This window comes from Gossypium arboreum, chromosome 4 (genome assembly GCF_025698485.1).
Source record: "Gossypium arboreum isolate Shixiya-1 chromosome 4, ASM2569848v2, whole genome shotgun sequence".
NCBI lineage: Eukaryota > Viridiplantae > Streptophyta > Magnoliopsida > Malvales > Malvaceae > Gossypium > Gossypium arboreum.
This window is the reverse complement of record NC_069073.1, coordinates 16,452,856-16,471,491: the sequence shown is the minus strand read 5'-3', so window position 1 is coordinate 16,471,491 and position 18,636 is coordinate 16,452,856. Positions and strand designations below refer to the sequence as shown.

General features: G+C 29.8%; 1 protein-coding gene and 1 non-coding gene across 2 annotated transcripts; one reads left to right on the top strand and one right to left on the bottom strand.

Annotated features, from left to right (window-relative positions):
* Nucleotides 1–474: 474 nt before the first annotated feature.
* LOC108460379 (transcription factor DIVARICATA-like) lies at nucleotides 475–2,285 on the bottom strand. The gene is made up of 2 exons (XM_017759857.2): nucleotides 1,163–2,285; nucleotides 475–1,022 (listed from the first exon to the last, which is right to left on the bottom strand). Exons 1-2 carry the CDS (start codon nucleotides 1,588–1,590, stop codon nucleotides 584–586), a joined length of 867 nt encoding a protein of 288 aa, XP_017615346.1. The 5' UTR covers nucleotides 1,591–2,285; the 3' UTR covers nucleotides 475–583.
* Nucleotides 2,286–3,002: 717 nt separating this feature from the next.
* On the top strand, nucleotides 3,003–3,075 carry TRNAR-CCU (transfer RNA arginine (anticodon CCU)). Its single transcript has one exon. It is a non-coding gene; the product is annotated as a tRNA-Arg (tRNA).
* The last annotated feature ends 15,561 nt before the right edge of the window (nucleotides 3,076–18,636 follow it).

The following is an 18,636-nucleotide window of genomic DNA, read 5'->3' as shown; positions in this document are numbered from 1 at the left end:
CTCTTCTTTTTCAACATGGCAATTATATTCTTTAATTTGGGTCTCAAATGAACCACAAATTAAAAGACATATTTATGTTAATGAGTCAGTGTTGGCACCATTGAAAATCTGGGATGGCAGAAAGCAGAACTGAATAGAAATAAAAATGTAAACCATATTCTATGACTGGTTGAAGTCTAAGTGGAATGCGTACTCAGCTTCGACTAAATAATGATGGCAATCAAGTTTTGGTCAACTTGCCCATATTGTATCCATTAAGCTGAAACAATGGCCGCAATGGATCCTCTAAAGACAAACTAAGCAATCAGATTCTAAGGATTTTCCCAAGGGGCAGTGCCTATTGAGTCACCCAATTTGGCCACATCACCCTCCGACATGGCACCCATGTTCTAAGCTTTTGATAGTGAATATCGGATATTAGTATTTTCCAAGTTTATTTTATGTATTCGAAGGATTCCTCTATCGATATTCGTGTTTAAAAAACCACTTCTTATCATTATTAGAATTGAAATTGAAACATGGAATACAATAGAAAACAACTGTCTTACATATTCATACATTTAATATCCTAAGTTAAAAGACTTTAAAACACAGAGCTTTGGGGAGGCTGAGCTCCATGAAAGCCATTGCCATAAAGATTTTGGCCATCAAATCTGAGGCCATTAGAAGCAGTGAGATACTGCTGGGATGATGTAAACCAGTCCTCTTGACTTGAATTCAAAGCCATAGCTGAAGCATCATTGTTATGGTCTACTTTTTGAAGGGTGGAGGACAGTTTTTGGTGCAATGCAAGAACATGACCGGATTGATTGTCTGAAAAACCAGTGTTGGGGGTGGTGATACTGAGTGTAGTAATATCATGAATGCTTGGTCTCTTCTTATCTTTCCCTCCTGAAAGCTGCCTCTGAAAGTATTTTTGAGCATGGCTAGCAACCTGTGTTGGAGTCTTCGAAATCACAAAATTCCTCGATATATTTCTCCAGTCCCCTTTACCATACTTCATTAGTCCCATCAAAAACCGCCTATACATACATACATATATATATTTATGAATTTATGTCAAGATTGCCAATGCAGTGTACTGGTGAAAGATTTCTGCACTGAACAAACACACAAAGAGAAAATTATCATGGAACAAGAAGAAACAGAGGGAAAATTTTACCTGTGTTCTTCCTCAGTCCATGGAACCCCTTTCTTCCTCTCATGATCAGGCCCTTTAGCATTAGACCTTTTCCTGTAAGGTTCAAAATCATGATTATCAACCATTTCAAATGTGAAAGATGAAGTGAGATAACCCGGAATTGGGATTCTTCCAGATTCAATATCGAAAACATCTTCTTCCAGTTCTCTGTACTGTTTAATCACATCTGAAACGGTTTTTCCTGGAATCATTGCTGCTACTTTCATCCATCTATCAGGAACGTCTTCACCATATATTGCTAAAGCACTCTCAAATCTTTTGTTTTCTTCTCTAGTCCAATATGGGTTTCTGCTTATATCTTCTTGATCAAACCAATCTGAATTCGACATGAAAGAAGTTGCAAAGAAAGTTTCCATAGACAAAAAACAAAAACATAAAAACCTCAACATAAAAAAAGACAGCAATTTTTAACATGAAATAAAAATGAAAAAACTAAAAAGCAAGATTTTTTTTAGTGCTTAAGAGAGCATCGAAATGAGAATCATTTTCATGGGAATCAAGAATCAATCTTTTTTTTTTTTCTTTTCAACAGCACAAACTGAAGAATCAAAAAAGGACAATCTTTTATAGAATCAAGAGAATCTTAAAAAAGAACAATTGTTTTTGTATTCTTTATTTATGTATAACTTGAAAACAAGCTAAAACCCATAGAGATTTGTAAACAAGCCATGCTTAGAGCTTGGAATTTATACTAAAAACAAAGCAATAAAGTAGAGGGGAAAAAAAGGCTAATAAATGGCAAAATAATGAAAGATGGTTGGACAAAATAAAGACCCAATTGAGTAAAAAAGACGAAAAGATGATTATTTGGATACTAAAACTGATATAGTAGGGGGGGGGGGAATGGGCTTTCTTTGTTTGGATTGCTGGAAAAAGAAAAGAAAATGATCTAAGGGAAAATGTAGAAGAGAAAATGAAGATGGCAGCAAGGAAAAACAAATGGGGGTATATGGTATTCTGATCGTTGAGGAGACAAGAGTTGGAGAGAGAAAAGGAAGCTTAAAAACTGTGGCTTGTAAGGATTGGATTGAATTCAATTCAAAAAGTTTTTTTTTTTTTCTCTTAAAAGGAAAAATTGAACTCAAAGTGTTAAAAGTGAAGATTTTTCCTCTTATCATGTAAGGGAGTTGATTGTGGTAAATTGGTCATTTACTTTTTGCTTCTTATTTCATTTATTTATTTACTTTTGGGTTCTAAGGTTTGGTGTAGTGGAACGCTTGGTTAGCCAAAAGTTGTAATGATTATCTTGAAAAGGAGAAAGGCCAAAAAAATAAAAGATAAAAAAGGAAATAAATAAAAGGAGTAATTTAGTGATTTATGTATGGGTAAATTTGAGGTAGATGTCATTTTTAGAGAATAATTAGAGTTAGCAAGAAAGTGCTTTTAGTAGTATGTATATTTTATTTTTTCTTCAAAATCGATATATTTCTTTATATATTTAAAAATTAATTTAAATTTTTAATTATTTTTAAAAACGTTATATATAGATATCAAATTTACCCATTTATGTATATCAATAAAGATATTATATTCTATATAATTTGTGTATGGTGTTTAAAAGAATAGATATGCTATATAGCCATCACCAATTTTGTCATTTTGTAGAATTTTAAAAGAATAGAAGAATTAGTCCATGACGCCATCATATCAAAATGAACATAAACTGACAACTTTTGTTATAAAGTAAAAAATAAAATAAAACTTTTCTTTTCTTAAAAGTTAAAAATATCTTATTCGAGTTATGAAAACATAAAAAAAAAATATTGACAAAACAGTTTTAATAACCACGATTGTCAATAGAGCGCCTGTAGCTCAGTGGATAGAGCGTCTGTTTCCTAAGCAGAAGGTCATAGGTTCGACCCCTATCTGGCGCGCGTTCCTTTTTTTATTCTGTTATATGATATGGTGAAATTCATTTGTCGGAAAATTGCCATTTTTATTTAAATAATTAATGAATTAATTTTTATTGGTTAAATAAAAAGTAAACCAATTAATTTCTATTGGTTAAATCAAAAATAATAATTTTTGTTAAAAATTTTATCAATTTGCTTGTATTATTATAATATCATACCCTGGAGCTGAAAGAAGGAGACATCGATGCTGTGGAATGGTTAGAATTAGAAGAGGCGATATCCATGTTGAACAAAAATAATTTTGTTATATGTCCCATAAAGAATATTAAATTGAATGACGTGAAAAAGGAAGCTCAAAGACATAAAACTAAAACTTTTTTGTTTCCGGAACCTAAATCCAAATTCCCTTTTCTTTTTCTTTTTCTTTTTCTTTTTTTGTTACCCTATCAATCAATCATAAAGATGAAGGAAAAAAAAAAGGGAAAGGTTTTCTTGTCTTATCAACAAATAAATTATAATTTGAATAAGCTAATCTAATTAGTTTGGATTAAACAAGTTTTGAATTAGTCCTCCAACTTATATTTATTAATTTTTTTTAATTTGATTGCAAGATTGACCATCCATTTTGACTTGTAAGGGTCATTTGTGGGTGCAATATATCGATAAAAAGTGAATAAGCTAATTTAATTAGTTACATCAAAAACTTTTAAATTATCCGTCATTGGTTTTTGGTTTTGATTTTGGGCATCCATCTTTTTGGGATTCACAATATTTTATTTTTATATTATGGGAACCAAGAGATTTACTGATTTCTTTAAAGGTGGTGCCATTGCCTTTTCTTTTAATTTATCTCATTTTCACTTTTGTTTTTCTCTGAATAATGGTACTTCCTTTGGTTAGCAATATCTTCCTTCCCACTACCATTTTCTTTAACCAACTTAGTTATTTCTAATAACTCCATCTTGTTGATGATATGGTTTACACTTGCTTTAGATTCAATCATAGATAGTCTGCACGTACTACAAATCTTTAATGGCATGGAGGAAGTGGTGAAAACCTAAAAATGATTGCAATGAAGGGTAAATTTCAATATAATCAACTCCATTATTGGTTCATCTTTAATTTTTACATCGATGTAAATGGATACCTCCCAGTATTATAATATCTTCATGTAATTTGGATTAAAAAATTATATGTGTCAAATTTTCATTAGCTGGTTTGGAACTTATTAACGGTATTAACTCTAGGTACTATGATAATACATAGTTTGATTGTTCAAAACTACATTAGAATTTTTTAAAATTAAAGGTACACATTAGATATTTAGTCCAAGTACTAGTATCAAATGTGACATTATCTCCTAATTTTAATTTAAGCTCACCTCTTCTCATTATTCTCACTTGATTTATGTCTACCCAATCACCACATGCCATATGGCATAATGGTGGAGGGTTTTTTTTTTTTTATACAATACATGCTTCTACTCGTAACTTTTTCCTAACCCTTAAAATAGAAGAAAAACATACTTAAGTGCACTCGAACCCTCCTCCCGATTATTACAATAACAATGGTGCCAACTGAGTTAAGCCTTAATCGATTAAGTGAAGGATTAATTTATTTTTTTATTTTTTTTTATATAACCATAGTTATCCTTGTCCATTTTACGTTTTTAAACTAATCATTTTTTAGCCAAAATTGTATTAAGGTAAAACTCTCATAATAATGATTACCTTAATATTCAAATTCAAACCAAATCTCCACTACACTTTTTTTAACCACTTTTTGGTTAATAGGAGGATTAACCGGTTATCTATATTATCCTAATACTAGTAGTATTACTATTACAACAAGAAGCAAAGAGATTTCTGAAAATAATTTCTTCCTTCCCTTTTGAATTTCGAATAATAGATAATGATAACACGTACTATACACGTGGAACTATTCTTCCTAATATTGAGGAAATTGGTTAAAAATGCCTTTTGCAATTTAAATATAGGTAAATAACCTTTTCTTTTCTTTTGCATTTAAAATTTATTTTAATTTCCTAGACGCAAAAAATTAAGGGATGAAGTTGCAAATTATAATATTAGAAACACTTAAAAAAAATCCATCTATCACCTCATCCCATTTGAATAATCGTGTTTCTTCTAATTTCTCCCACCAACTGCCTAGTTTCTCCCTCTTTCTTATTCCATTTTCTCATTTCCTTCATTAGAAAACTTTTTCTAATTTCTTTCTAAGTTTTTTTTATTGGGATTTAGTGCTCTTAGTATAGTAATTTTACTTTTATGTACTTGTATTTTTCGAATAAATTGGTTTAAATAGAAATCTATTAGTTTTATTAATATCTTCATATATTATCCTCAACGATTTTTGCACGCAAAATAAAATATTGATTATCTAACGTTTAACTAATATTAAGTGGTATTACATGGCTAGATAATAATACAAAAAAGATGACTTATATTATTAGATAATCTGAACATGTCCTTGGTCTATTCGAGATTGAGAAATCGATTGAAAGACTAATATATCGTCTATCGAATCAAATTGGGGAGATACATTATCTTGGGTATTGGAGCGAATGAATACTAAAAGATAGACACATAGATGTGACTGATTAAACTGACAGTACATTAGATAGGACCCAAGTAGAATAGATCTTAGATCTATTTATGGATTTATTCACATGTAATGTTCATAGTGTGACATACCTTAATCTTGAGTTGATGATGAACTGTATATGTGTAACTCATATACTTTAATGTAAATGAAAACCTGAGTTCAAATAGATAAGGAACTGAAAGTTTGTACGTTGGGTATACGATTACTGCAGTATGCAACATCATTACATAGCAGTGCAATTCATAGCCCATTTAAAGGGTAAATGATCTCCTTTCATCAACATTACATGATAGATGAAAAGTAAAGATGGTTATGAGTCATTTGTCTTTGTGACAAATTATTTAATTACTATTTGATAGTAATTGACTTTTCATGAAGGAAGATATAATGGTTACCATGAGATAAAGATGATCATATTTAGAGAATGAATTTATCTCAAAGAGTTTATGAGGGTAACACACTTATGATAAGGTCATTGGATAGACACTTTATAAGTAGCTTTCATAATGGTATATAATAAAGGAGCACTCAGTCACGATCCTTTAGTGAAATGACTTCATAACTAAATAATGTTGTAATTAATAGCCAAAAAGCTAGAACTTAATTACAATTTATTTGAGCTTTAATTATATATGTCCAAACAATCTCTTCGCTAGCTCGAAATAATCAAGAATGAATTGCATATAGAGCCAATATTAATAAGAAATGAATGAAAATGATGAAATAAGATAAATAAATCACATGTATCACTATTCGTGTTGAATGTATTTTCTCGCTAAGTTCAAAAGATTACTTCAGAATTAATTTAAGTTCTTTGAATTATTATTAATTAAATAATTAAAGTTTGAATATTGAATTAAATTAATTAGTCATTATGGATTTGAAATAGGTTCACACGGTTGTATCACAAGCTATGTGCCAGATTGTGTGTGCATGCAAAGTTGGGTCACATGGCCGTGTCTCCAGGCCGTGTAACTCTCTATGACCGCATGGTTTATCTTGCACTTAAAATTTAAAGGGCACACGGTCGTGTGACAGCCTATGTCTTAGTTCGTGTGCTCCCTAAATAACCCCTAATGCAAGCCATTTCAAACACCATTTCTTACACACCAAGCCAAAACATTTCAAGATACTTTCACATGATTAAAACACATTCAAGAACACCAAAATCATGCCAAAAATCATCCATCCTATGTCTAACCAATATGCCATCAATAAGCACCACAATTCACACATCAAATTGATCCAATTCAACATTTCAAGTTCACTCATTAAGCATAAATCAAACATACCAAATAACCATTTCAAAAAACATATCAAGGACATTAAGACACAGATAAGTTTGACACAAACTCAAAACAAACCAAGTTGTCAAGATAACATTCAAGTCCTATTACATGCCATTTATAACCATTTGCCAAAGTAATCAAGAACTACCAAAATGATGGATGAATAGTGTGATTGTGCTCTGACGAGATTCTAACTGATCGAACTTTTCGATGATCTACAAAACAAAGAAAACAACTACATAAGCAACTAGTGCTTACTAAGCTCGTATAAATGAAAATTAAACTTACCGAACATAATATGGTTAAACCAAGCATAATTTCATTATATCATGAGCAAAATTTCCTTTCCTAAATACACCACTTCACAAGGTTAGTAGGTGTATAGATAAGCATATAAATCCAACCCATTTCATGGAATATAACTCAATAAGCATTCAATATATATATTTTCATTTCGAATATATATATCAACATTTTCCATTTCATCTTATAATAACATATACCTTTTCATATACATACATACTTGAATTAAACCTTGATTACCCTTAAACCAAATGGAATATCATCGGATACTCGAGAAATGCTCACAGAGTTGTAACTGTATCATGTAACTGTATATGCTCACACGAGCTGTGAAATGGACCTGCTCACACCAGTTGTGGGTCGGGATGTTAAGCTACACAATGCTACTCACACGAGCTATGGAGAATTCGCAACAAATGCAGGACCTCAACCATCGGTAAGACATCAAAGACCTGCACATGAAACCGTATAACCCCTAATGACATGTCATTTGCATCCTAAATATTCACAAGGTTTAAACGGGACCATTTTACATATCCAAGTCTCTTATTTACATTGTATTGTACTATTTCATACATGCTTCATGAAATACACATTTTTCAATTACAACATCCAATTTAATAAGTATCCCAATTTAATCCATTATACCAAAAACATTGTACAACTATCAATCTAAACTATACATAGTATAATATTTAGAAATACAACATTCGAAACTTCAATTAATAAGTTTAATCCTTATACAAACTTACCTCGACTAAAATGGTTGCAAAAATAGAATCGGCAACTAGTCTAATACTTTTGTTTTTCCTTGATTCAAATCCAGTTGTTGCGTTTCTTGATCTAAACTATTCCATCACTGAAATAAGTACTTTTATACAATTAAGCCCTTCCATCATTATTTTACTAAATTACCCTAAAATTTTAACTTTTGTACAATTTAGTCTCTAAACCCGAAACTTGCATATTTACCATTTTTAAAGAAAAACCGTGCTAGCTGATTTTCTTAGAAGTCTATTATAACCACATATTTTTCCATTTCACCCTATTTTCATTTAATTTTACTATTTTTTCAAATAGATCCATAAACATTAAAATCATCAAAAAATCACTTAACAAAATATTTATATTTAACTACAAACCTTAATAATTTATCAACTAAATTCACAAACACTTCCAATTCATTCATGGAAAGTCCTTAACATTTTAGAAATTTTACGAATTGACCCTCGGGTTATCTAGATTAAACTAAAACGATAATAAAAACATAAAAATAATTAAAAATAGAATCAAAATCACTCACATACACACCAAAATTGCTTGGCCAAAAGCTTCACTTCTTTAGCTATGGAGGTTTTAGTTTTCAACCAAAGAAAAGGAAAAAGATGATGATAATTCTTTTATCATCTTTTGTTTTAATTTACAAATTTACCTAATTACAAGTTTAACCTTTAAAAATCATCAAAATTACACTAAAACTAATCCATAATCATCCACTAACTAATGATATGGTATTTTACCCATTAAGTCCATTACTTTTCCTTTTCATATCTATTTAGCCCATTTAACTAATAAATATGAACTTTTACATCTTTTACAATTTAGTCATTTTACTTAATTAACTATTTAAACCTTAAAATTTCTTAACCAAATTTTAATATGACTTTAATAAATAATCGTAAATATTAAATAAATAATAAAATACTAACTCGCTCATTGAAATTGTAGTCCCAAAACCACTGTTTCCGACATCGCTGAAAAAGGGTTGTTACACCCATCAATTCTCAAATGCTTCCCTTTATCTTTGCTCAACTTTTTCTAGTAGAACCCATGGTTTCAAATAGGTTTTACTCTTTCCCTCTTCGTTTATATTTTGCAGTATTGATTCTTTTAATGATAGAGTTATGTTCCTGTTTGGGTTTTGAAAAAAAAAATTAGCTTTTTAAGGTGGTAAACTTAATTTTTACAAATACCCACAGTTTTAAAATGTTGATGATATGGTTTACACTTGCCTTTGATTCAATTATAGATCATCTATGTATTATGATATAATTTCACATTTTTTTAATAAAATGTCTCATCTATTTATGAAATAAGCAATTTAAACATTTTTGTAATATTTTTTTCATTTTTTCATTAGGCGGGTGATTGGCATAATAAAAGATAATTTTTCTCCCGAGTTAATATTGAGGGTGGTTGTTATTACAGAAGGAATAAGTATGAAGGCTCGATGAATGATAGTGAAGCTAAAGTAGAAGCTAAAGGTAATTGATAGATAATGGGATAAAACATTGTATTTTCCATTGAAAGATGGTTATGATTTAACCTAGGACTTACAATAAAGGTATCTTTGGTGGTTAGTAGTCTCATGGCAGAAAGGGCTAACATTGTTGATTCATTGACTTACATTACAAGTGACATGTTAGGAACTCAACAAGCCTAACACAACTATTACAGAGGACCTAGGACCTAGAACTAGTGTTACATCAACTCTTTGAAGTCAGTTAAACTTTTATTTTCTAACTTCTTAGTGTACTATAATACTCAAGCAGCAAAGCCGACCATATATTAAAGTGAACCCAAGTGCACCAAGTGCTTAGAAACTTAAAGCTTAACCGAGACGTACAATTACTAAAAAAGAGAACATTTTGATTAATACACAATACGATTACAATATGACACACACTTACCTCACTACTATTCTCTTCTCTACCTCTACCTCTCACACTCTCTTACTTATAGCTCTCTCTTACATCATCACAAGAATAAAAACTCTCACCCCCTATTTACAGAGTTTAGTGATCATTGAATTGTTGACACATGTCAACATCCTTGCCATTGATTTTACAAATACTTAATAACTAGAATGTTCATTTAGAACACCTAGCCTTCTAGATAATATCCTATTTTTTTATTTTATATTCTAAAATCTTCCTAAGAAAATATCTCTTAAAGGATAAGTTTGAATTTTATCTAGAAGTTGTATTGGCTTTCAACATAACAACCTTGAGGTAATAATGGATCTGCATGGAGATGATTTGGAAAGTGAAATTGCAAGGGATAATGAAACACATATTGAAGTTAAGATATCTATTAAGGACGATTTCGCTGGTGCAAATCTTGGTGAAAAAGCCCATGATGAAGAACACGTAAAATGTGAGGAAGCTACAGAAGTTAGTGTTTTGGGGTTGGACAAACTTCATTTGCACCTGATGGCATTGGATAATTTGAATGACGGTGTGACCAATGAGAGCGAGAATGAAGCTAATGATGATGAAGCGCTTAAATTTAATGATGATTCTATGCGTGGAACAAATCTTTGATAGCTTGGAGGAAGTGGTAAAGAACCTAAAAATGTTGCAATAAAGGGTAAATTTCAATACAAAACAAACAAGTCAACCCCATTGTTGGTAGTACTATCATGTATGGTTAAAGGGTGCACTTGGCGGGTTTGATTAAAGAAGATGGGAACATCAAACCATTTTGAAATTAGAACTTATGCCGGTGGACATAGTTGCAGACTTAAAAGTGCATTGAAGGGCAATATTCAAGCATTTGTGTGATGTAATTATTGGATTATGCATGTCAAGGTTCAATTGTGGTAAAGGCTCTTCATCGAAAGAGATCTAAGCATTCATCTATCAAGAGTTTGGTTACGATGTTAGTTATTGAAGGGCATGGAAAGCAAGACAAGCAATAATAGAAAAAGGCGAAAGGTAGTCTTGAACTCAGGCATGTTATCTTACCAGGATATTTTAATGTTCATAAAAGAAGAAATACTGGAAGAAGATTGGTTCAAGTATTTCTTATGCTGCTTCATTGCATTTTAGTTTTTGAAAAAAGTGATTTGTGTTTATGGGACATTCTTAACTTGAAAGTATAAAGTTGTATTGCTTTGCACAATTACGTAGAATGATAATGGTCACATTTATCCCCTCGTTGTTGGAGCGATTGATTCGGATAATGAAAAGTCTTGGTCGTGGTTTACGGGGAAATTAAAAGAATACGTTATTAGCAACAAAGAGCTATGTTTCATTTCATATAAGGAAAGTTATTGCTAAAATGTACGGTATGACATATCATGGATGATGTACATAAATCATACTAATTGGGACAACATGTGCATAAAAAACTAGAAATCAAATTATTCATAGAAATTTTGTCAACAATGATGCCAAAATCCAAAGCAAGTTCATCCATTCAATACATAAATCATACTAATTGGGACACCAAAAAAAAGTCAGTAAGTAGAAAAAATTAATCTTGCCAAAGGGGAGATATTAAGGGTTTTAAGTGTATTTTTAATTAGAAAATCAGTATAAAATTGAAATAAAAGAGAAAAATGTTGGAAAAAATCGATTTAGAAAATGGTTATTTTAAGTATAGTGGAAGTTTTAATTTTTTTTTTTAAAATCGAGCCTTTGTGTTATTTATAGCAATCAATTTTAACCAAAATTATATTTGTGCTTTGTACGAGGTGAACTAAAGTTGATCCCAACTTGCCATCGAACGACCTTTTCACTATCATCAAACCACAAATTGCCTCGAGTGTGGACTCAAACAACACGAGCCAAGTCACAAAATGAAAACATTTTGTTTACTCTTAGTAGGAAAATAATTCCTCACTACAACCGAAAACTACACGTTTTTCCCAAAAAATAGAAATTATTTTTTAAAATAAATTACCACTATTTTCTAAAAAATAACGACTTATGAAAAGTGATGTGATAATTTGCTTAACACAAAGTTCCTATTTATAGGGAAACAATATAAGGGTTGTCGCCCCCTCTTCTTTATATTATGGCCTTATTAGGTCTGTCATGTATTGAGTTTGATTATATGTGTTTCTTAGATTTTTATCCAACACTTATAATTTATTCAATCTAATATTTTATTTTCTAATCAATCTAATATTTTATTTTCTATCTTCCAAAATATTATTTATTTAATCAATTAATTTAACAAATTAATTTTTCAAGTAAATAATTTTCTCAATCAATTTTATTCCATTAAAGTCATAGCAACTTTAACGTAATAGAATCTATGAGAAAATACATTTAATTTTCTTATTCAACAAATCTATAATGACTAATTAATTTAATTCAATCTTGAACTCTAATTATTTAATTAATAATAATTCAAAGAACTTAAATTAATTCAAGTCATCTTTTGTACTTTATGAGAAAATGCAATCATTGCGGATAGTGATACATGCGATCTATTTCTCCTACTTCATCATTTTCATTCATTTCTCATTAATATTGGCTCTACATGCAATTCATTCCTGATTATTTCGAGCTAGCGAAGAGACTGTTTGGACATATATAATTAGGGCTCAAATAATTTGTAATTAAGTACTGGATTTTTGTTTATTAATTACAACATTATTTAGTCACAATGTCATTTCATAAAGGATTGTGACTAAGCCCTCCCTTATTATATACCATTATGAAAGCTACTTATAAAGTGCTTGTCCAATGACCTTATCATAAGTGTGTTACCCTCATAGGATATCCTTAAACTCTTTAAGATAAACTCATTCTCTAAATATGATCATCTTTATCTTATGGTAACCATTACATCTTCCTTGATGAAAAATCAATTACTATCAAATAATTTTTAAATAATTTGTCACAAAGATAAATGACTCATGACCATGTTTATTTTTCATCTATCATGTAATGTCGATAAGAGGAGATCATTTACCCTTTAAATGGGTTATGAATTCCACTGCTATGGAATGATGTTGCATACTGTAGCAGTCGTAAACCCAACATATCAACTTTTAGATCCTTATCTATTTGAACTCAGGTTTTTATTTACAATAAAGTATATGAGTTACACATACACAGTTCATCATTAACTCAAGATTAAGGTATGTCACACTATGAAAATCACATGTGAATAAATCTATAAATAGATCTAAGATTTATTCTACTTGGATCATATCTAATGTACTGTCAGTTTAATCAATCACGTCCATGTGTCTATCTTTTAGGAGTTATTCGCTCTGATACCCAAGACAATGTATCTCCCCAATTTGATTCGATAGACAACATATTAGTCTTTCAATCGATTTCTCAATCTCGAATAGACTAAGGACATGTGTAAATTATCTAATAATATAAGTCATGTTTTTGTATTATGATCTAACCATGTAATACCACTTAATATTAGTTAAACGTTAGATAATTAGTAAAGTATTTGCTTTTATTTTGCTTTGCATGCAAAAATCGTTGAGGACAATATATGAAGATATTAATAAAACTAATGGATTTCTATTTAAACCAATTTATTCAGAAAAATACAAGTACATAAAGGTAAAATTACTATACTAAGAGCACTAAATCAGAATAATCTGCTTTCAAGAAAATCGAACAATAGTTTTGGGACCACAAATCCAATGTGAAAATATTTATTTTATTATTATTTTAAATTCTATGGAATATTAACAAGGTTGTTTAAAAATTCATTAAGAAATTTTATCGTTTGCATGTTTAATTAATAAAATGGACTAAATCGTAAAAGGTGCAAAAGTAGAGTTCTAGTAGCTAAATGTATTAAATAGCTATAGAACCTTAAAGTAGGAATACTTAAATGGTAAATAGAACATCATTATAGATTGAGAACATCCATGGGTTGGTTTTGCTGTAATTAAGCATATTTTTAAAGGTTAAAAATGTAAATAGGTAAATTAAGTTTAATTTAATTAAAACAAAAGTTTCTCATCTTCTTCAAAGATTTTCTTCACCGAAAATTGAAAATAGAAAATCTTAATTAGGTTTCTTCCATTCGGCTGCATAAAATCCTCGCATACAAGTGTGATTTTGTCCCGTTTTTAATGATTTTTATGTTTTTGAAGTAGTTGTAGCTTAATCTAGCTAGTCCAGTGACTAATTTACAAAAATGTTAATAGGTTAGGGTTTTTCCATGAATATATTCATGTGATTTTTGATGTTTGATGGAAGAAAATGAATCTTTGTTGATAGATAAAGAACTTTTGTAAAATGAATTTTGTTGAAAATGTCAAATAGGGATTTAATTGAAAAATGTGTAAAACATGGTGAAAATTGTGAAATAATCAATTGTATGAATTGATATGGATATATATGGAATTCAACTAGCTTGGGTAGGGATGAAATTGCATGAATTTCAATTTACGAGCTTAAGGACTAAATTGTAAAAAAATTAAAATATTAGGGGTAAAAGTGTAATTTTGAAAATTTTTGTATTTTGGACTATTTTGAATAGAATGAACATTGAATGGATTGAATTTTATTATTTAGATCAAGTTAAGCCTCGTACAGACTTAGATCGAGGGAAAGATAAAATGTCGGACTAATCGATCCTATTTCATCGTTTTTGTGATCAAGGTAAGTTCATAGTATTTAGATGTATAATTGAATTTCTATATATATATATATATATTTTCATCTTATAACCATGTAATAAAATACTTATGTTAATTATACCTTATTGCACATACGTGCCCCTATTTGTACTTCAATACCCTTGATTACACATATGTGCCCCTGTTTGTACTTCGATACCCTTGATTGCACATACGTGCCCCTGTTTGTACTTTAGTACCCCTGATTGCACATACGTGCCCTATTTATACTTCGGTAATTTCAATTGAGTAAAATAAAAGTTGCATTCAATTGATGACAAATTAAAAGATTTATTATGTTTTTACTAAGCTCTGTAAGCTTATATGTTTTTGTGTATTGTTTTGTAGATCATTATCACTGAATTTTGGATGGATCGAATCTACGGCTCACACTATCCATTGATGTTGGTAGTTCTTGTTCTTTTTAGGGTTGTGGCATGTATGTGGCTATGTAGGTTGTTTGGGTATAGTATGGTGAATTACTAAACTAGGTGATTAGGTATTTGTCTAAGTTTGTAAATAGATATCTTTCGATACAAATAGAATGTTATGAAAGTAAACACTTATGGATTGTTTTGTTTTGTTTATGAATTAAGTTGATATGTTTGGTTTATAAATATGGTGTATTGGTTGGTATGCTTTTGGCACTTTGATGCTTTGTGGATTGGTATGGATATGGCCAAGTAAAAACATGTTTGGAATGACCAATTTGGTATGTTTGATTTGTGGTTAATTAGGAAATGATTTGGTATGAAGATAAACTACTTAATGAATGGTTAAGTGTGATCATGTTTAGCTATGTTTTATGTATGTGTTTGAGGTGCGTATATAGCGTATTAGTTCTATGGATTATTAGCCTATGGTATGGATCTTTTTATGCAGGTTTTGAGCATGTTTAGAAGTCTTTATCATGTGTGAAAAAGTACTTAAGTTTATGCTTGTGAAGGGTGAAAGAAATGGCTTGATTTTAGCTATTTTCTTGTAGCTGTGTGTCCCCTGTAGGTTTCAAAAGTTGGCAAGTCAGGCAGTTACACGGCCTAGCACACAGGTGTGTGAGGCCATTTCGAGAGTTACACGGTCTAGCACACGGGCTTGTGGCTTGGCCGTGTGACCCAAGTCAGAGAGTTACATGAGCACAGACATGGGCTGGGACACGAACGTGTGTCCCTACTTCGAATGTCCACACGGTTTGAGAGACGAGCGTGTGTCTCAGCCGTGTGACCCCTGCAGTATGAAATTTTCTAACTTTTTCCTTATTGTTTCAAATGTTCTCAAATTAGTCTCGAATCATTTTTAAAGTGTTTCTAAGGCCTCGAGGGCTCGAAAATGGGATGATATGTATGTGTTTGAATGAGTTATGATATGATATATGAATTATTTGAAGACGAATAATTTAAATTGCATATTTACAATAATGCTTTATAACCCTATTCCGGCGACAGATACGGGTTAGGGATGTTACAAAATCCTAATAAAAAAAAAACTTAGAAAGAAATTGGAAAAAGTTTTCTAATGAAGGAAATGAAAAAATGAAATAAGAAAGAGGGAGAAACTAGGAAGGAAGTGGGAGAAATTAGAAGAAACGTGATTATTCAAATGAGATAAGGTAATAGATGCATTTTTTAAGTGTTTCTAACATTATTATTTGCAACTTCATCCCTTAATCTTTTGTGTCTAGGAAATTAAAATAAATTTTAAATGCAAAAGAAAAGAAAAGAAAAGGTTATTTACCTTTTTTCAAATTGCAAAAGGCATTTTTAACCAATTTCCTCAACATTAGGAAGAACAGTTCCACATGCATAGTACGTGTTATCATTATCCATTATTGGCACTTCAAAAGGAAACGGAAGAAATTATTTTGAGAAATCTCTTTGCTTCTTGTTGTAATAGTAATACTACTAGTACTAGGATAGTATGGAGATTTGGTTGTTAAAAAAAAGTGGAATGGAGATTTGGTTTGAATTTGAATCTTAAGGTCATCATTATTATGAGAGTTTTACCTTAATACAATTTTGGCTAAAAAAATGATTAGTTTGAAAATGTAAAATGGACTAGGATAACTACGGTTATATCAAAATAAAATAAAATAAAATAAACCCTTCACTTAGCCAATTAAAGCTTAACTCAGCTGGCACCATTGTCATTGTAATAATCGGGAAGATAAGGGTTCGAGTGCACTTAAGTATGTTTTCCATCTAATTTAAGGGTTAGGGAGAAGTTATAAGTAGAAGTATGTATTGTATAAAGAAAAACTCTCCACCATTATGCCATATGACATGTGGTGATTAGGTAGACATAAAATCAAGTAAGAAATGAACAATAAGAGGTGATATTAAATTAAATTAGGAGATAATGTCACATTTGGTACCTGTACTTGGACTAAATATCTAATGTGTACCTTTAATTTTAAAAGTTCCAATGTAGTTTTTGAACAATCAAAATATGTATTATCATAGTACCTAGAGTTAATATTGTTATTAAGTGCTAAACCAGCTACTGAAAATTTGACACGTGTAATTTTTAATCAAAATTACATGAAGATATTATAATATCTAGAGGGATCCATTTACATTGATGTAAAACTAAAGTTGTTTTACTGCCTTTAGTAATTTCTTACATGATTAACATTTTAGCATTCCATTTGTTAAATTTATCAAGATATTTATACTTGACATGCATATAAAATATTGAATCGATGCAATATCTTTATAATATCGATTTAAAATATTATCTATATTAATATATATTTAACGATTGAATTTTTTAATATAACATGAATAGTTAGAAAATTTTAATTTATGAGAAATTTGACATGCATGGTCTACATAAATAGAACGTGAAATATAACAGTTGGGTTGTTAAAATATTAATGGTATAAAAAGTTACGGAATATGTAAAGCCATTTTAGTTTTACATTATTGTAAATGAATCCTCTCTAATGAGCTAATCATATATATATATATATATATACATAAATATATATACTATAGTAATATAAAGCTACAAATAAAGAAAGTAAGCTTACCTGGCATAGTTATATTTATGCCATTAGGCAGCTTAGTTTAATGACACTTGTACATCTTAATAGAGGTTAAAAAGGAGAAATTATTTTATGAACTCTTCTCAATATGTCACCCATAGTCATTTTTCAATTATTTAATGACATTTTAGTAATATTTTTCATGTCATTAACATATAATTTTGATAATTCTTTTACCCTAAATCCTAAACCACAAACTTTTAACCTCAAATCCAAACCCCAAACTCAAGTTTAGAATTTAAGATTTAGGATTCAAGTTTAAGGTTTGGGGTTTGTGTTTAAGGTTCATGATTCAATATTTGAGGTTTGGTTTCGATGTTTGAGATTTAAGGTTTGAAGTTTGAGATTCAAGATTTAAGATTCTAAATTCAAAATTAAAAATTATCAAAGTCATTTATGAATGACATAAAAAACATTGAAATATTATTAAATAATTAAAAAAGTACATAAATAATATTATAGGAAGGGTACATAAATAATTACTGGATTAAAAGGAATCCAAAAGTTCACATTGAGTGGAACAATCTATACAATTTCAGCAAAATAATCCACACCATTTTTTTCTATGAAGGTAAGATATCAAAATAAATAAATAATTTCCATATATTTTAAATATTAATTATTCTTCCTATTATCAATTAAGTTAACACTCTCTTTAAAATATCTGACATATACTAACTTTTTATATAATACTAAAACCATACATTACTTTAACTTTGGGAAATAAAATTAAAAATAATAAAATATTTACTTAACTAAACTTTTCCATATTTCTTTAAAAAAAAACTTTTCATATAACACTGATTTCCGTATTCTACTTATATTTTTTATTACTAATTTCCAACACTAACACTAATTTCCGTACTCTACTTATAACTTTACCTTATATTTTACCTTCTTTGACTTAAAATTTCCTTTTAAAATTTCCTTAATTA